This window comes from Vulpes vulpes, chromosome 13 (genome assembly GCF_048418805.1).
Source record: "Vulpes vulpes isolate BD-2025 chromosome 13, VulVul3, whole genome shotgun sequence".
NCBI classification, from domain to species: domain Eukaryota; kingdom Metazoa; phylum Chordata; class Mammalia; order Carnivora; family Canidae; genus Vulpes; species Vulpes vulpes.
This window is the reverse complement of record NC_132792.1, coordinates 149,438,237-149,458,640: the sequence shown is the minus strand read 5'-3', so window position 1 is coordinate 149,458,640 and position 20,404 is coordinate 149,438,237. Positions and strand designations below refer to the sequence as shown.

General features: G+C 37.1%; 1 protein-coding gene across 2 annotated transcripts in view; it reads right to left on the bottom strand.

Annotated features, from left to right (window-relative positions):
- Window positions 1-6,877: 6,877 nt before the first annotated feature.
- Window positions 6,878-20,404, bottom strand: part of NSL1 (NSL1 component of MIS12 kinetochore complex) — a 38,158-nt gene continuing 24,631 nt past the window's right edge. The window contains exons 5-6 of one of the 2 annotated variants that reach the window (XM_026001082.2): window positions 10,495-10,562; window positions 6,878-8,851 (exon numbers count right to left, since the gene is read on the bottom strand). In XM_026001082.2, the coding sequence (XP_025856867.2) occupies window positions 8,573-8,851; window positions 10,495-10,562 (347 nt within the window). In that variant the 3' untranslated portion in view covers window positions 6,878-8,572. Of the gene's footprint in view, window positions 8,887-10,494; window positions 10,563-20,404 lie in introns of both variants that reach the window. The other variant, XM_026001083.2, reaches the window with a different exon arrangement.

Sequence of the window (20,404 nt, the reverse complement as noted above, 5' to 3'; positions counted from 1 at the left end):
TTGACCACTACCCGCCCTGACTGCTGAGTGCCCTTCCTCTACTGATTAATTCGTCTTTTCCGATTTAACAGTTCCAGCTTTTTTTTTTTTAATTATTATATTCAGATTTAGGGTGTTCATTATTATGCCTATATAACACTCGTCACTATAAAGCCGATTTGTAACTATGACTACCTTTCTTGTACAATTTTCTGCTTTTACTATGTAATTGCCTGATTTCTTATTTGGTTTGTTTCTCCCAACATCTGAATGCCACAAAATATCTCCTTTATACAGTTTTCCAGGTGGCTAAAACTATCACTCATTTTGTCAGTTAAATTTCCTCCTCCTGAAAATACTTCTTTTCAGATCCTGCGTATTCATAGTCCAACCTGGTCTGACTGGACTCCTCTCCATTTGCTGACTAGCGCCCTGTGGACTTGAGTTTGCTGCTCTCCCATCGTATAGCTGCTCTTTGCTAGATCCCACGGCTGTTGCTTTTTTGTTTACCCTTTGTAGTGGAGCACGTCTACTAGGAGTGTTCCAAACAGTAGGTTTGGGGGGTAAGATGTACATATTTTTTTAATTTTTTTAAAAGATTTATTTATTTATTTATGACAGACATAGAGAGAGAGAGGCAGAGAGAAGCAGGCTCCATGCTGGGAGCCTGACATGGGACTCGATCCCAGGACTCCAGGATCACGCGCTGGGCCAAAGGCAGGCGCTACACCGCTAAGCCACCCAGGGATTCCCAAATGTACATTTTTAAAGGCCGCATTTATTTAGATTTTGCGTGTCTGAGAATGACTTTAGGTTTACCTCTCACTTGGTTAATAGTTTGGCTGGATATGGATTCCTAGGCTGCAAATAATTTCTACTGAGAATTTCTAGGTTGTATTGCTCCAGAGACTTCTACATTAAAAATTACTGTTTAGGGGCTCCTGGGTGACTCAATTGGTTTAAGCATCTGCCTTCAGCTCAGGTCGTGATGCTGGAGTTCTGGGATAGAGCCCTGTGGCAGGCTCCCTGCTTCTCCCTGGCTCATGCTCTCACTCTCTCTCAAATTAAAAAAATAAAATAAAATAAATAATAATAATAATAATAAAATATTTTTAAATTACTGTTTAGTAATTTGATGCCATGCTAAATGCTCTTCGTTTATGATCTTTCTGCCTTAGTGGAAGCTTTTAGAAACTTCTAACTTCTCAGTGATGTGCCCTGTTGGAAATGATTGTGTGGGTTTTTTTTTTAAAGATTTTATTTATTTATTGAATTTATTATTGAATTGCTGGGTCACATGGTAACTGCATTATGTTTGATAATTGTGACTCCTTGGTTCTTTTCTGTACTTTCTGGAAAGGATATCAATCAGATATTGGACCCTCTGAATTTATTCTCTTTATTATCTTTTCTAATTGCTCTTAATGTTTTTGTTTTTACTTTTGGGAAAATTTCATATTATCTTCCAGCCTTCCTACTGAATTTTTCAACTTTTACACCTTTAATTTTCAAGAACTCTTTGTTTGTTTTTCTTTTTAACGAATGGAATATCTTCTGTTATCCTTGGGATAGTAATTATTGTGAAACTCTGTTTTGTATTTATCTGTAGGTTTTTGAGGTCCTGTTTTCTCTTTGGTTTTTGTGTGTTCGTTTTCATTTATTCAGTTAACCAATATACACTGAGAAACTATCATATGCCAGGCACTTTTCTAGGTGCTTGGGATACATCAGAACAAAGATTTCTTCCTTTGTGGAACTCATAGTCTTTGTTCTCTGCATTTAATGGCCTCCCTCAGGGGGTGCCTGGGTGGCTCTGTCCATTCAGCATCCGACTCTTGGTTTCAGCTCAGATCATGATCTCAAGGTGGTGAGATTGAGCCCCATCTTGGGCTCCACACTCAGTGGGGAGTCTGCTTGACACTCTATCCCTCTGGCCCTACCCCCCCACTTGAACACACTTTCTTTAAAAAAAAAAAAAAAAAAAAAAAACATAAATAAATGCCTCCCTCAAATGTCTGGTGAAATCTTGATTTGTGTTTATTATTTTTAGTTTAAACTTAAATGAAATAAAATATATAAATATGTAGCTACATAGTTTATATATACAGCCATGTGAGCAACATTCAGATCAAGATATAGAACATTTCCTTCACTCAGAAGACTTCCCAGTGCCCATCCACCCCCAATTAATTATCTCCCGCCTCTCCACAGATAATCACCATAGATTAGTTTTGCCTATTCTGATTTCATACACAGTATGCAATCTTTCGTACCTGGCTTCTTTTATTCAACATAACATCTCTAAGATTCATCCATGTTGTGTATTATCAGTAACTAATTTTTAAAAAAATTCTTGGGTTAGGTTTCAATGTATGTAAATGCCACGATTTATTTTTTCGTTCTATTACTGATGGATATGTGCATTAGCTTCCAGTTTTCCAGTCCACTTTTTAGAGTGAAATACAAAAATGCTTCTGGAAGTTCTATGCAAGTGGGACTTAAACACTGAACGGCTCTGCAGTATAAGGTGATTGGACTGGCCTGCTGAAAATGTCCGTTGGGTTCTCCAAATATCACACTATTCACAGCTTTTTTCTTGAGTTGTTAAGTTTCTCTAAAGGATCATCTAAAACGTATAAGCCAAACAGCTGGTATTCTGAACTTCAAGTTTTACCATTCCAGTAGAGAATTTCATTCTGACCATTTTTTAAAAATTTTTATTTATTTATGATAGTCAGAGAGAGAGAGAGAGAGAGAGAGAGAGAGGCAGAGACACAGGCAGAGGGAGAAGCAGGCTCCATGCACCGGGAGCCCGATGTAGGATTCGATCCCGGGTCTCCAGGATCGCGCCCTGGGCCAAAGGCAGGTGCCAAACCGCTGCACCACCCAGGGATCCCTTTTTTTTTTTTTAATTTTTATTTACTGACCATTTGTTTATTCTGAGTTTCACCTTTACTCTCTAGGGCTCTTTATTTCCACTCCCCCCCCCGCCCCGAAACAAGCTCCTCTGGCAGAGGTGAGTGGAGGGGTGATGAACACAATCTCATTTTCAGGCTGTTCCATCTGATCTCAGATTTTTGCAGTGTCCTCCATTTCTCAGTTGTCCAGAGATTCTGGGGGCAAATTGGCAAAATTCTCTTACCAATTCTCCCTCTGCGAACACTTAGATTTGATCTTCCTTCCATCTGCTAATTCATTGCCGTTTCCTCCATACACATTCCTTCTTCATATGCTATGGTCTGGGCAACACACCTCCTGGTTTCATCATCAGATGACTGTGTTTCTCTCATTTTTACTATTTTGGGATAAATGCTACCCAAGGAAAAAAATGGATTCAACAGATTTCCCCTTCCTTTCCCCTCCTTTGATGAAGTTGATGGCTCCTCATTGCCAATTCTAAAAAATACAAAGTTCTTAAGAGCTGACCCTACCTCTCTTCAAGTTCACCTACAACAAATCTTTTTAGATAAGACCTATACGTATAACCTTACCTGATGCTCCTCAGAAGGCCAAGCTCTCTCCAACCACATGCCTTGGAAAATTCTCTTTACATTGCCAGGAATCTTCCTGTTTTGCCCAAAATACTCAAAACTGCCGAAATGTCACCTATTCCACAAAGACTGCCATGACTTCTTCCCAAAATTTGCCACATATACATTTATATAGCATTAACTGCCTTGCATGATCATTGTTTACATGATCATTCTCATTAGAATATGGGCTTCTTGAAGACCGTGTTTATCCTAGGAGTGTTTTCTTTCATCAAACCAAGTAGTAATAATGCTTATAGAATGCTTACTATGTAAATTATGTGCAAAGTACTAGCCTAAGGACTTTATATTATCACATTTACTTCACCCTATGATGTAGGTATTATCATCGTCCCCATGTTAGAATAGCAACTTGAGAGGTTAAGTAATAATATTAACTAATGATAATTAATAGATGATCTGGCTCTGAGACTATGCTCTGAACCTTTCTGACTTTTGAACTGAGCAGATACCTAACATGTATTTGCTGAATGGATGAATATGAAGAGAAAGAAGAAAAAAACATAGCCTTTAACAGAAGTCAAACAAATTCAGTCTTAGAGATAGCTGTATTTTGAAAAAAAAAAAAAAAAAAAAGGTTGGGATTTTACCAACTTTGTTCTTCATGCAGCCCAAGTCATAATGACCCAGAGAAGAAAGTCTAGGATAAGATTTCTGTTGTCTACTGTTACAGACTGAATGGGTCCTCTCAAAATCCATAATTGAAGCCCTAACACCCTGTGTGGCTCTATTTGGAGATGGAGCCTCTAAGCGAGTAATTAAGAGTAAATGAGGTCATATGGGTAGGACCATGATCCAATCGGATTAATGTCCTTATAAGAGATATCAGCACCACCCCCCTGCACAAAGGAGACCTCATCAGAAACTGAATTTGTTAACATTTTAGCCATGGACTTTAAGCCTCCAGAAATGTGAGAACTTACATTTTTTAAGCCATCCAGTCTAATATTTTGTTATAGCAACTCAAGCAGACTAATACAGTTTCCAATGGCTAAAATTTAGAGAACAGATTTTCCTTCACTTCAGAAACCAGCTGCTTTAACAGTATTCTCTCTCTCAGAACTGGATTTGACCTCCTTGTGCTATACTTATTTTGTTGAAAGCAAACTTTAAGGCTCCATCCAATCTCCAGTCTTTTTACCATAAGGAGGCCAACATTTGATTTTGGTTTTTCTTTTTTTTCTCATTAAACTTTTGTTTTAATGGGTCTTAAAATTCTGTGACAGATTTTCGGTCATTTCCATTAAAAAGTACTGATTTTAAAAACTAAGAACTTAAAACTGCCACACACACACACACACACACACACACACACACACACAAACCAAATGGTCCACAAAACATTCTCCTTTCCTTTGGAAGGTTTTACGATGCATTGTTATCATTAACCAGTCTTTTACCATTAAACTTAAATGGCCAATTGACACAAACAGTTCTGAGACCGTTCTTCCACCACTGATTAAGCCTGGGGTGGCAGGTATTAGGGATAATATTCATTTAGCTTTCTGAGCTTTCTGGGTAGACTTGGTGACTTTGCCAGCTCCAGCTGCCTTCTTGTCCACTGCTTTGATGATACCCACAGCAACTGTCTGTCTCATGTCACGAACAGCAAAACAGCCCAGAGGAGGATAGTCAGAGAAGCTCTCAACACACATAGGTTTGCCAGAAACCATATCAACAATGGCAGCATCCCCAGATTTCAAGAACTTGAGACCATCTTCCAGCTTTTTTCCAGAACGACAATCTATCTTCTCCTTCAGCTCAGCAAACTTGCAAGCAATGTGAGCTGTGTGACAATCCAGCACAGGTGCATATCCAGCACTGATTTGGCCTGGATGGTTCAGGATAATCCCCTGAGCTGTGAAGCCAGCTGCTTCCATTGGTGGGTCATTTTTTGCTGTCACCAGCCACGTTTCCATGATGAACATCTTTGACAGATACGTTCTTGACATTGAAGCCCACATTGTCCCCAGGAAGAGCCTCACTCAAAGCTTCATGGTGCATTTCAACAGACTTTACTTCAGTTGTAACACTGACAGGAGCAAAGGTAACCACCATGCCAGGCTTAAGAACACCAGGCTCCACTCAGCCCACTGGGACAGGACCAGTACCACCAATTTTGTAGATGTCCTGGAGGGGCAGACACAAGGACTTATCAGTTGGACGAGTTGGTGGCCGAATGCAATCCAGAGCTTCAAGCAGTGTGGTTCCACTGGCATTCCCATCTTTACAGGTGACTTTCCAGCCCTTGAACCAAGGCATGTTATTAGCACTTGGCTCCAGCATGTTGTCACCATTCCAACCAGAAACTGGCACAAATGCTACTGCATCAGGGTTGTAGTCAATTTTCTTAATGTAGGTGTTGACTTCCTTAACGATTTCCTTGTTTCTCTTCTGGTTGTAGGGTGGTTCAGTGGAATCCATTTTGTTAACACCAATAATTAGTTGTTTTACTCCCAGTGTGTAAGCCAGAAGGGCATACTCATGGGTCTGCCCATTCTTGGAGATACCTGCTTCAAATTCACCAACACCAGCAGCAATAATCAGGACAGCACAGTCAGCCGGAGATGTGCCTGGAATCATGTTTTTGATAAAGTCTGGGTCCTGGGGCATCAGTGATGGTCACATAATACTTGTTGGTCTCGAATTTCCACAGGGAGATATCAATGGTGATACCACATTCACATTCAGCTTTCAGTTTATCCAAGACCCAGGCATACTTGAAGGAGCCTTTTCCCATCTCAGCAGCCTCCTTCTCAAATTTTCGATAGTTCTTTTGTCGATCCCACCACATTTGTAGATCAGATGGCCAGTAGTGGTAGACTTGCCCGAATCTATGTGTCCAATGACGATGATGTTGATGTGTCTTTTCCTTTCCCATTTTGGTTTAGGTTTAGCGGTGGTTTTCACAACACCTGTGTTCTGGCAGCAAGCCCGTTGCAAAAAATCTGATTTTGGTTTTTCTTCAACACTGCCTGCAACTATAGACTTTCTTACTTTTCATTATCTTAGTTAGCAGTTCTTGGCTTATGCAGGAATTCAATTTCTCTTCCTAAAAATTTATACTTGGAGCACCTGGCTGGCTCAGATGGAGATGCATGTGACTCTTGATCTTGGGGTTGAGTCCAAGTCCCACATTGAGTGTGGAGATTACTAACATAATATATATGTATACACATACACACACACACACACACACACACACACACACTTACCTAATACTTTTACTGCTATCAGGCCATGCTTATCCTAGTTAATAATGCTAATATACTGCCCTCCCCAGTAGTATTTCATTTGGAACTCTGCTCTGTGGAGTAAAACTGGGCTCTCGGGGATTTCAAGTTTCATTTGTCTGGGAACTTTAATATAAAACTTTTATTTTAATTATAAAAATTTCCAAATAGGCACAAGAGTAGAAGGATGGATACATCACACAGATCCAACATTATTAAGATCTTTGCTACATTTACTTAATCTATTCCTTTTCTCTCTTTGCTAACATATTTCAGAGCAAATCCAAGACATCAAGTCATTAAATTCTATGTATTTCAATATGTAGCTCTTAAAAAATGAAGACATTTTCTTATACAATGACAATGTAATTAATCGAGGAGAATTAATAATAATTGTTCTATTTACAGGCTACTGAAATGAAACAATTCATACAGAATTTTATACTCTAAAAAGCATAGCAGTGTATTAGAATAACAATATTCTGTAGCTTCAAAACAATTTTAAGGGGAAATTTTAATAATGTTCTGAAATGCAGGATGCTTACCTACCATTCAACTAAAGCAGACTTCAAGACTAAAAAATACACAATATCAAGACTTCAGTCTTTGTACGTTATTTTAAATAAAAGCACACTGCTATAACAAATACACAGATCTCAAATTGTAACATTAAAATACAGAGTGCAATAAAGTGGCTTTGCAAATTTTCTTCACTGAAACAGACTTTCTGCCACATTTAGTCAGTTATGATTGTTAAGACATAATAAACAAGAAAAGTATAATTTTCCAACATCATGATTAGCAAATTCCTCTGCAAATAAATGAAGTTATATTGTCATCCAAAGGAGAAAAGTTAGATGGCCCTGCCTCCATTGTATTAATGTGAGGAAGAGAGACAGTAAGAACTATAAGAAACTATGGTGAAATGTTAAAACTATAGGCGATATAACTTTCTCAGCCTTCTACCAATAGTATCTTTAATAAATAAATCTCCTTAAATGTAAAATAGTTCAGTATGACTATTTGTTCCACAATGACAGTTTGTTATTTTTTTAATCCAATATATATTGTTTAACTGCAATCATGTACAAAGAAATAATGAGAAATCCTGAAAAGAAACTATTCATCCCAAGTCAAGTAAGTATTTAAAAGTTGAAAGGCCTGTGGAAAACAAGAAACACTGGCTATATATGCCAATTTTTATTTCTAAGAGAAAGTCTTATATAAATAAGTCATTTTCTTTGTTTTACAAAACAAAAGCAGAAAAATCTTAAAAATAATACCACAAATCCAAATTAGCTGAACTTGGAATAGCTGAGTCAAAGTCAGTCTTCTCATGTGCATGTCAATGTGATAAATCAAATTGCGTTGGAAAAAAACCTAAAACCTTATCTGCTTCTGGCTCCCACACAGAACTGATGATTACTTTTAGCACTTTTATAGAGACAACTGTGACACTGTTCTTTTTTAAAGAAAGATGTATACTAGAAATCCAACAGAATGTGCTACTTGTGATATTCCACAAAAGCTGTAAGGCAGCCAAGGGTTGATTACATTTAAGGGCAGTAAAGCTTGCACTCTCAATGCCTGCTGATGGGCTTTGTGTCAATATTTTAAAAATATACTTTTCATCTACTAAAGACGAAGTGATAAGGAAATAGAATTATTACATTATATCCCAGCACAGCACTACTATTTTTGTATAAAGGAATCGCTAGTTAAAGAGTTATTTATCTTTTTAAATGACGTCCTGTCTAGGCATTAGGCTGTTGACAGTGCCGAATTTCAACTCTCAAGACAAACAAGAGCTTATGTGTCAAGATTAATTCTCTTTGGCTGCAATGGATACCGTTTTCTCTGGGGGCAGTCTTCAGTTCGCCTTCTTTTCAGGACCACATCAGTGGCTTTTCTGGTTGAAGTCTCTGTTGGTGTGGTTTCTATCTGTGTTATAAAGTTCTCAGGCTTAATATCTGGTTTCTTATAACAGCCGGAAAAGACTTCTTGGTGGACTCTCTGGAGCTGGATAATAGGCTGCATCTTTAAAACTTGGGAAAATCCATCTCCTTGTTCAATTAATGCAGGTAAGGACTTAAACAAACAACAGTAATAACATTAATCTCAGGCTGGAACACAAACACACAGAGATAGAGACAACACTCTAGATTTTAATTTTTCAGGTCAAAGCTTTTCCTAAGATGTAATTATTTGGGTCATGGATATTCAACTTTATCTTAAAATACTATTAGCTGAAGATTTTAACCAAAAATTAAAACTAAAAATATACATTCTATTCCTACAATGCCTGATAGTAAAATAAAACTTTGACCACAGGAAGAAACAGAATTTCAGAGCCAAGGATTTAATGTCTGAAATTCCATATTTTAGGATAGTAAGTATTTTAGAAATCTTGATCATCAAGAGCAAGAATCAGTACATTTTTCCTGTAAAGGGCCTTACATCTCTATCACAATCACTCAACTCTGCCACTATAATGTAAAGAAGCCACAGATAATAAGTAAATGAATGGCGATAACTGTGTTCCAGTGAAGTGTTATTTACAAAGACTAAGTAGCAAGCTGGGTTTTTGCTTGCTCACCACAGCTTGCCAACTCTTGATAAAGAACATGCTATGAGTACCAGAAGAAAATCATGGAATCAATACAAACCACAGAAGAATGTTATAGGGCAGCCCAGGTGGCTCAGCGGTTTAGCGCCGCCTTCAGCCCAGGGCCTGATCCTGGAGACCTGGGATTGAGTCCCACATCGGGCTCCCTGCATGGAGCCTGCTTCTCCCTCTGCCTCTGTCTCTACCTCTCTCTCTCCTCTCTGTGTTTCTCATGAATAAATAAATAAAATCTTAAAAAAAAAAAAAAAAAGAATGTTATAGAAAATCATCAGAATGTAGAACTCAGAGGAATCTTTAAATAATTTCCATACACTAGAAATCCAAATGTTTTCCTATGTGCATAAAATAACTGTCAAGAATATAAACAATTTTATTATAATAATATTAGGACTCCAAGTTGGATATGCAGCATAATATAGCAGTTAAGAACATAGGCTCCAGGGGAGCCTGGGTGGCTCAGTCAGTTGGACATCTGCCTTGGGCTCAGGTTATGATCCCGTATCGGGCTCCCTGCTCAGCAAGGAGTATGCTTCTCCCTTGCCCTCTTCCCCCCCATTTTTCTCATGTGCGTGCTCTCTCTCTCTCTCTCAAATAAATAAAATGTTTAAGAAAAAAAAAAAAAGGAATATAGGGTCTGGGGCCAAACATCCAAGGTTTAAGTCCTGTCTTATTTGGGCAATCTATAGCCTCTCTGTGCCTCTCAGTTTCTCAACTATAAAATAGGGAAATTAGCAGTATCTATCTCATAGGATTATTGCAAGCATTAAATAAGGTAATATATGTAAAGCAGTTAGATAATATATGACCCATAAATGCTCACTAAATGTTAGGTGGTATTATTATCCAGAATTTTTTGATAGACTGCTACCTCTCAGAATTCAAAAGTATAATCAATCGTCAAAGAAGCCAGATATAAAACTGGCACATACTGGTGCCTACTAAATGTTATTCTCAATGTTATTGTCACTTTAATAAATTCATTAAAGATCTACTTAAAAGACTACTGAGAATTCCTGTTACAATAGACTAAAATACATATGGATATTGAAAGCAAATACTTAGCTACATTTTGTTCATTTTATAACTTTTTAGCAGAAGCTTTTACCTTCATGGCTTCACTGATCTCCTTAGCTATTGTTTCTCCTCTGTATTTCAAAGTTTCCACACGAGAGGCTGCAAAGAAACCACCAAATAGTATTTTAAGTTTTTATCTAATACCAAGTCATAAAAGACACAGACATTATTTTGACAAAAATCTGTTAGGACTATCCATTTTAGCTCAATCTTTCTTAGAATACTTTGTAATCTATTAAAATAAGTATCCTACTAAATTTATTTAAATAAAAAGACTGTGAAAATGTTAGAACAGTAGAGTTAAACTAACAGTTTATAAGATGATAGGCAACAAGAGTTATATAAGGAGTAGTCTTAGCATTGTGTGCCACTAAAAGCATAATGTTTGTTCTATACATGATATACCGCTATGTTTAACATCTTTAAGTTAAAATAAATATAGGGGGATCCCTGGGTGGCTCAGCAGTTTAGTGCCGCCTTCAGCCCAGAGCGTGATCCTGGGGTCCCAGGATCGGGTCCCGCGTCGGGCTCCCCACGTGGGAGCCTGTGTCTGTGTCTCTGCCTCTCTCTCTCTCTCTCTCTCTGTGTCTCTCATAAATAAATAAATAAATAAATAAATAAATAAATAAATAAATAAATAAATAAATGTTAGTATTTGATTTTTGTATTATTCTGAATTTTACAGAAGTAAAACAAATTTGAATTTGGAATATATAATCACACTGCATCTAGGATACCTAGATGGGATTTCTGGGGGAAAAAATCTGGATTAGACTGTCAGTAATATTAATTTTTCTTTCCTTTCTTCCTGGATGCCTTTCTGACTCCTAATACATTTTATTTCCTTCCAATCTTTGTTATAAATGTTCACAGCTACTTCACAACAGAACTGTATATTCAATGATATAAAGAGATAAATATCCTACTAAAACTCCAAGGAAAACTGGGTAAGAAAAGTCATTCCATTTTGGAATCATCTACAAATTAGTTTTTAGAAGAGTAGTTCTCACTAGAAATTACTTCAAGTCTAAGGAAATACATAACTATATTAGGAGAGCTACCTTACCGGCTTCAAGAAAGTGGCAAATAAGCCAAACAAAAAATTTCTTTCATAACTGCTATTTTTCTTTTCTAACTTTCCCTAGGTCAAAAAAGTGAGAACACATTTAGAAAAAAGGGAAATGGACAGCAAAAGTAACTGCGAGAAAAAAGGTACACAAGAAAGAAAAAAGTAAAGGCAACAGGATATGGCCTCAGAAAAAAGGTTCTTAACCATTTTTGTTACCAGATTTCTTTGGCAATTTGATGAAGCCTACAGACACCTTCTAAGAATAGTTCTAAATGTACTAGTTTTTAGATTGAGGTATAATTTACATACAGTGAAATGCAGACCTCAAGTTTAACATTCAGTCACCGGTGATAATATACACACCATGCATGGGACACTTCCACCACTCTAGAAAGTTCTCTGATACCCTTTTCCCAATCAACTTTCTCTAGAAGAAGCAACCACTCATCTGATTTCTATCATTAGGATACTGCTTTTGCTTACTCTAGAATTTCAGAATATTTTAAAATAAAATTTAAAAATACAATGATTACAAAGTTATAGATGGGTAAACACATGTGCTTTATTAATGGTTTAAATAACGAGATCAAGTGGTAGGTCTAATAATTACAATATGAAAATAACGAGCATAAATAATATTGTGAAGTACAAGCAAAAACTAATATTGAAAATATCTACGGCAGGACGCTTGGGTGGCTCAGTGGTTTGGTGACTGCCTTTGGCCCAGGGTGTGGTCCTGGAGTCCCAGGATCGAGTCCCGCATCAAGCTCCCTGCATGGAGCCTGCTTCTCCCTCTGCTTATGTCTCTGCCTCTCTCTGTGTCCCTTATGAATAAATAAATAAAATCTTAAAAAAAGAAAATATCTATGGCTTTTAGTAGCAAAAAAGTTACAAATACTACTAATGCTACCACTACGACCTACATTCAATATTGAAGAAAATGTTTCAGTGTGAGGTTAGTAAAAATAATATAAGTTTTTCTATCCAAATTCATAATCCTTTATTCTAAGGACCCTTGCCTTAGAATAATATGCTAATTTCAATTATTTTTAAGATTTAGGGAGATCTCCCCAAAGTACTTAGGCAATTATTAAATTTCCTTCTGAATATTGGCAAATACGTAAGTGATCCATCTCTTGGTATTCTTGTGGCAATCTGGCTCCTGGCCAGGCCCACACTTCTGCTCTCTCCCTCAAATTTACACACCTGTGTGGGAGTTGCCCATTCTTCCAACATCTATTATGTATTTTCTGTCGATTAGGCTGAGCACTAGGGGCTCAGTAAGGAAAAATGGTCTCGGCCCCCAAAGAACTTTCAGCTTAGAAGAGAGAGACACATAGAAAAAACAGAAACAAACCAGTACTTGTTGAAAAATCAGCTCAAACTTTTTCTGTGCAGCCTCATGTTTCCATGATCCCTGCCATGAATTCTACCCTCTGCCTGAACTGAGCATTCCTCTGCTACAGACTGCCACTGAGTCCTGAACAATTCTGGAAGAACACCTGGAAGATTCATTGCAATGAATCAACCCTCAACCCTATCAGACCCAACTTCCCCCTTTAGAACATATTTTGTAAAGTTCCCCTTACTATTCTAAAAAAAAACCTCATAGATATTTCTGTACATATAAATAAAAATACAAAGGAAAAAACATAATAAAATACTATTTAATGTTTAATATGCTCATATCCAACCATATCAGAAGACACAATGAAGTACTCAAATAACTGCACCTATATCCTGAGTATGTATGAATTTAAGAAAATTTTTATTAGAAGTCATTCCACATAGAAAACAAAAGATCAGATAAACAGAAATAGAAAAATTAGTGTTTTATGAGAACAGGCTATATTATTTGAATATGATAAGAAGGAAATGATGAAGTATAGATAACCTACTGAGTGAGTCAAAGTATAGGCTGTTGAAATGGTGAAAATTAGAAAGTGCAGTATTTGTACAAATAAGATGGTCTTACTAAAAATGTCACATCAAAATAATTCCCTACATTATAATATGGGAAGGTGTATGACTAAATTCTACTCTGAAATTCCACCATAATACAGACTACATTTAATATATATATTTACTTAAAAAGACTTCAGCAATAATATTATCAAAAGGCAATAAGGAACACAGGATAGACTAGACCAAACAAAACAAGAATATGACAAACTACAGAGAAGATATGTGGTTGATCTCTATGGATAGATTTTGAATAAGAATAAACACAAGTGACCCAAAAATATAATCAGAATTTTAAAGCTTTTTTAATATTAAAATCTTAATACTCACTTAATTTATTATTATATAAAAATAAAATTTTTTTAGTATTTACTGTGGCAATAATAGGAAGTATTTTATTTTTTATTTTTTTTTAAAGATTATATTTATTTATTCATGAGAGACACAGAGAGAGGGAGAGAGAGAGGCAGAGACACAGAGGGAAAAGCAGGCTCCGCACAGGGAGCCCGATGTGGGACCTGATCCCAGGTCTCCAGGATCATACCCTGGGCTGAAGGCAGTGCTAAACCGCTAAGCCACGGAGGCTGCCCAAAAGGAAGTATTTTAAAAACACTTCTTGGGTGCCTGGATGGCTCAGTTGGTTTTTAGCTCAGGTCATGATCCTGTTGTAAGATTGAGGCTCACATTGGGCTCCACACTGGGCATGAAGCCTGCTTAAAATTCTCTTTCCCTCTCCCTTTGCTCCCTATCCCTGCTTGCATCCCCATGTGCACGCTCTCTAAAAAAAAGAAAAAAAATCATTTCTATTAATTAAAAAAAAATGAAATTCCTATATTTTGTTTCCATTAACTTAGTAATATTTGGTTCTAGTCCTTTTTAAAAGGACTCTCAAATCTTCTGTAACATATTTCCTACTAGCTTTGTTGCTTTTATAATAACCACATACTGTATCAAAATTCTTTTCAGTTAAAAATGCTGTTGGAAAAAAAAAATGATGTTGGAAATGCTAAGTAATTCACGATCCTTTGAAAATAAGCAGTATGAAAGTTGTAATTGAACCTAAGACATTTCATAAACTGATAAAATGTAGCTCTGGTTACAAAGATTTGTTTCTTTTTAGTTTTATTTACCTTTCCTGAACATGTTGACTAACAGAGAAAGAATATTTGAAGAGATGGGGCGGGGCGGGGCACCTATGAGAATCTGCTTTCTGCTCAGGTCCTGAACCCAGGGTCTTGGGATCAAGTCCCATATCAAGCTCCATGCAGGGAGCCTGCTTCTCCCTCTGCCTATGTCTCTGCCTCTCTCTGTGTGTGTCTCCTGAATAAATAAAATCTTTAAAAAAAAGGACAAGAATATTTGAAGAGATATGATAATGTATGTGAGAACAGTAGTTACCTCTGATGGCTGGGGAGTACTAACCAGAAAGAAAGGTAAGGAAACTGCTTTGGGTAGTTTGGGAAACATTACGCAGTACAGACTGTCCATGAAGTTAGGAAGCAGGATAAATATGTGTTAGTTACATTTTCAGATAATATGTCTAATACTTTTTTCTTTAAACTCAATGACCTTTTCAGGTAAAATACTTCTAAATTTAAGACAATGGGTCCAATTGTTAACACATAATAAATACACTACTTTCCTTGTTTTTAGACTTCTTGGATACTTCCAATTGTAGTTATTGTATACACGAAAACATAATAGGCAAATTATTTGAAAATATACTGTTTACAAATAAGTTTGTCTGATGTTTCCCAACCATGCAGACAGGCAGCATATCTAGATCAAGGTGCAGTTACATGTGTCAAGGTGCAGTTACATGTACATGTGTGTATGAATTCATCAAGCTATGCACTGTGTACCTCAATATGTATACACAGCCACACAATAATGAACAGAATCTTTATTAACGCTTACTCTAGAAAATCATCTTACTTTAATTTATAGGATATGGGAATTTATATTCTTCATTGTTACTGCATAACTTACAAAATAATTTGTCCTCCACAGGATTCTTAATTTTTGTATAAACATTTACTATTCTAAAAAAAAAAAAAAAAAACCTGTCTATAAACCCACACTGATAGACAATAGTGGTTATGTGGTGCACAAGCAATGACAATGTAAAAGTGCCAAGAGCAGTTTACGTGTAAAATGGAGTTAGGTACTAGGTTTGGATAATCATGAAAAGATTTTCACACATGAATTTCTGGTGGAATACTCTAAAGTTGTGCTGGATATAAGACCTTTAGTGTTCCTGGCTCCTAACTACAAAATGTCAGCTATAGCCTCTCCATTACTGTGGTAATCAAAAGCTCCCCCCACTTTTTCAAAGGGGCCGCTAGGGGGCAGTACTGCCTCCAATGAGACCCACGATGTTCTCTTTTAAATTTTTTATTTATTTATTTATGACAGTCACAGAGAGAGAGAGAGAGAGAGAGAGAGAGGGAGGCAGAGACATAGGCAGAGGGAGAAGCAGGCCCCATGCACCGGGAGCCCGACGTGGGACTCGATCCCGGGTCTCCAGGATCGCGCCCTGGGCCAAAGGCAGGCGCCAAACCGCTGCGCCACCCAGGGATCCCGATGTTCTCTTTTATAACTTCCTCGGGAACAAGAAAGAACCTCATTCTCTTAATGGTGGACACCCTAGTTTTGAACACAGTGCTTGACATGTTGAGCAGGTGCTCAACACGTATGATGGAACAATACTTTGACAAGAGTGTGCTGTGGAGGCACAAAGGAGGGTGAGGTCAATCCAACAGGGGAATTAAAAGAAGAGTAGAAGCTTCACAGGTGTTATAAGAGAGTTTCCATAAAAGAGGATCTGGTGTTGGGATGGCTGGGGTGAGTGGGAATAGGAGGTGGGTGGTAGAGGATGTGCTATACCAAAACAAGGGAATAAATCAAGAAAGAAGAAAACACAGGAACCAGGAAACATGATTCAAAACAGAAGTACAGGAAATTCCTAGGATGATGAGGACAGGAACAGATGGGACAAAAAGCCTTGCAGCAGGCCTAGAAAGCAACCAGTCTAGATTAGAAGAGGAAGACAAAAGGCTCCTAGAAGAATATTGACAAGAAAAAGGAAAAGGTTTTAAAATGGATTTGATGGATAACCTTAAGTGTTTACCACACTGAGAGGAATTTTATAGTTCTATTGAAGAGTTTGGGAAAGGTTTAGTAATAGAAACAAGAGCAAACAAAATACACAGAAAAGTAAAGCAATTATCATTCCAAAGAAGGATGGGAAGCTGTTCAAGAAAAATAGACTCATAGTAACGATTACCTGACTCATACTGAAGAATATTTATACAGTCATAACAATATAAAGACTAAATACAACTGATTTGACAAAAATGAGAGATTAAAAGTGAAGCTGATGAATGCAGTTTATTCTTTGAGAAACTTGGCTATGAAAACAGGAGTATAGAGAAGAGAAACAAAATGGTATGGTAGCTGTCTCTACTTAATCCCCCGACAGCCCACTCCTATAGTAGTACGGGCTGGTATCCCCTGCCAATCAATCTTGTATAATAACCATTAGCAACCCTGTGAGGTAAGCAGGTTTCATCAGCCTCCTTTGGTAGATAAGAAAACAAGCTGTGAGAACGGAGAAATGATTAGAATAGAATTAGAACCCACATTTCCTAGAATTCAAAGCATATGCTCTTTTACATTCTGGATGTAACTTTCCGAAGTACCCCCTTGTCCAGAATTATACTATATTTATATACTATACTCATAACAAATGGTCAAAGTTAGCTCCAACATAATAAAAACATATTATGTCTGATAAAAAACTGAAAATAGAACAATTCTAGAGTTAACTCTGTTTTAACTATTAACATTACAGTACCCCCTTTTTTTTTAAGTGAATTAAATTCCTTTCATTGAAAACTAAGGAACAGGGCAGCCTGGGTGGCTCAGCAGTTTAGCACCACCTTCGGCCCAGGTGTGATCCTGGAGTCCCAGGATCAAGTCCCACATCAGGTTCCCTACATGGAGCCTGCCTCTCCCTCTGACTATGTCTCTGCCTCTCGCTCTCTGTGTGTGTCTCTCATGAATAAATAAATAAAATCTTTAAAAAAAAAAAAGAAAAATCTTTAGAAAAGAAAACTAAGGAACAGTAATAATTTTAGAAATAAAACCAAGCACACAAACATTTTAAAAAGCACTAAAGGGGGGGGGGGGCAAACACACAATTAAAGATGATCACTAAATATGTGACTATGTTGCCTATAAATGCATCAAAGAAAGCATTTTCCAATGTTAGTATCTGCTTATAAAATTTCAGATAAACTTTCACTCCCTCACTCAAGATTATTATAAGTGGATTTTTCACTTAAATTAAGAGCATAAAGTTACTCCTAATATACAAACATTTGACTGAAGAATATATCATATGCAGATGGCTGGTCCCTCCCATGTAGGAAACTACAGATGGGCTTCCTCCAGAAGGGTTCCCAATGGCTTTCTCTCCATAGCCTTCATAGGAACATCTTTGTGACTCCACTATCCTCAAACTATTCCCTACAATTCCTATTTAAGCATCTATAGAGGAACTCATGGGCATCTGAAATGTGATTTTCCTAATGTTTTTCAACATAAATGTGCAGTATTTCAGCTACATTATAGGGAAAAAAATAGGTCTTTAAAGGGTAACCTAAAACGTACCCATTTATAATACCACTTGCAAATTTTTTCAGAGTGAAAATGCATTTCAAATTCCAAAGCTAAGACTGAATAAGAATTTTTGAAACATAACCATTTGTACGTGAGTAACTACCTGAAAATATTCTGACAGTGCCTTAAGCAAGTTGGCATGATTAGGAAAGAAGAGGAACTGTTTCTAAGTCGTCTTCTTGAAGGGTCAGCAAAAGAACTGGAAGTGTATCAAGTCTAATGTAGACAAACTTAAAATAGCTCCTTGTCATCACTACATGTTTAGTGAAGGACAGGGAAAAAAAGGGGATCTCTTCAATTAACTTCAAAGAACTTTTTAAAAAAGAATATAGAAGCAATTATTAATTTTACTATTAAGATCACAAAAGGTTATAACTGACAAATGAAAACTCATCTTACTGGGAGACAACTAATCATCAGAAGATTGCTGCAAGGATATTAAAAAAAAAAAACAACTTTGCTCTTAAAAATGTGGAAGTAGGCACCCCTGAGGACATTGCCTTCCCTAGTCGCTTGCTTTCTAAAACATAGGGAAATGAAAAAGTGGAAATGAAAGATTGGGTAATCAACCTAGTTTTGCTTTCAGGTCATTGTACTGACTAAACTCGGAAACGTGAACTTCTAAAAGCCTGCACGAATGTAGACATTCAGCAAAAAAGCATTAACTGAGGGCTTCCTTTCTATTCCCAGTGTAACTTATGTGCATGAACAAGCAAACAAGCATGCATTACATAGGATGTCCGGCTTATCCTGGTCGCTAAGTGATAACTAAAGGGATGAAAAAGAACCGTGAATTGAAAAGCAGCACCCCTGGTGAAAATGAAACAACAAACTACGCAGTAATTTATAACTAGAAAGTAAGTAACCCTTTTGCTAGAACTTAAACAGAGCTATTGAACACACCTGTTAGGTCGCCGATATCTAATCCTCTATAACCACGCCCACCTGTGCCTCACCAGCATCCTCTGTATGGAAGAGTTGTATTTCTCTTAAGGTACCATATATTTTTAAATTCCTAGCCTGTGTTTGCTGGCCTTGGCCAAGTCTCTTAACACTATCCTGTAATGTTTTCTCCCCCTATTCCCTCCACTATAGCCTCAGTGGCCCTCTATTCCATAAATACTCAAGCTCACTCTTGACTTAGGAAACTTATTCTAGCCTCTTCCCTAACTGAAAAGCTCTTCCTCTTGATTGTCCCCCAGAAAGTGTTTTTCATCACCTAAATACATCATCCTACCACTAATTATTTACTTTTATATTTGTTTATAATTTTCTTCTCCCACTAGAACAGAAGCTCCATAGAGCAGAGACTTTGTGTTGTTCAGCATGATATCCTCTACGGTGAGAACAGTTCTGGCATACAGTAGACATCTGATAAATATGTTGAGTGCGTGGATGAATTGTCACTCAATATTTATTGAGTATGGTGCTATATGCTGGTCACATATAATGCAAATGCAAAATAAAAAAGCTCATGGAGCTTTCAGTTCTGTGAGATCATGAACAAGTAAATACACAAATATATTGTAAGAAGTGCTTTAAAGAAATAAACAATTATTATTATAGAGTACTGGGAAGAAGCTATTGTCATTAAGGTGGTTAAGAAAGATCTCTCTGAGGATGTAGCTTTAAATGAGAAAGAAAAATTGAGAAGATGACAACTTTAGAAGCACCAGGGAAAAGCACTTTCAAAGAAATGAAAGGTGGACCATAGGGCTATGGCAAAAAGGAAAGTGCCTAAAATGAATTTGACGAGGTAGGTAGGGGCCAGATCATGTAAGGGAATGTTAAGAAGTTCGAAATGTATTACAAGTATTTTTTAATTGGAAGATTTTAGGATTTTTAAGCAGAGGAATGAAAGCTGATTTGTGTTTTTAAGACTACTGCAGATTTCTGGTCAAGTTGGTTTTGGAAATTCACAAAATTCCCCCACCTTTGTCCAAAAAACATTATTGGATAAATATAGAAAATTAGAAAGAGGGATCCCTGGGTGGCGCAGAGGTTTGGCGCCTGCCTTTGGCCCAGGGTGCGATCCTAGAGACCCGGGATCGAATCCCACATCGGGCTCCCAGCGCATGGAGCCTGCTTCTCCCTCTGCCTGTGTCTCTGCCTCTCTCTCTCTCTGTGTGACTATCATAAATAAATAAAAATTAAAAAAAAAAAGAAAATTAGATGTCTCAAAGCATATACAAAATAAACATTTCTATGGATCATAAAACAGTAGAAA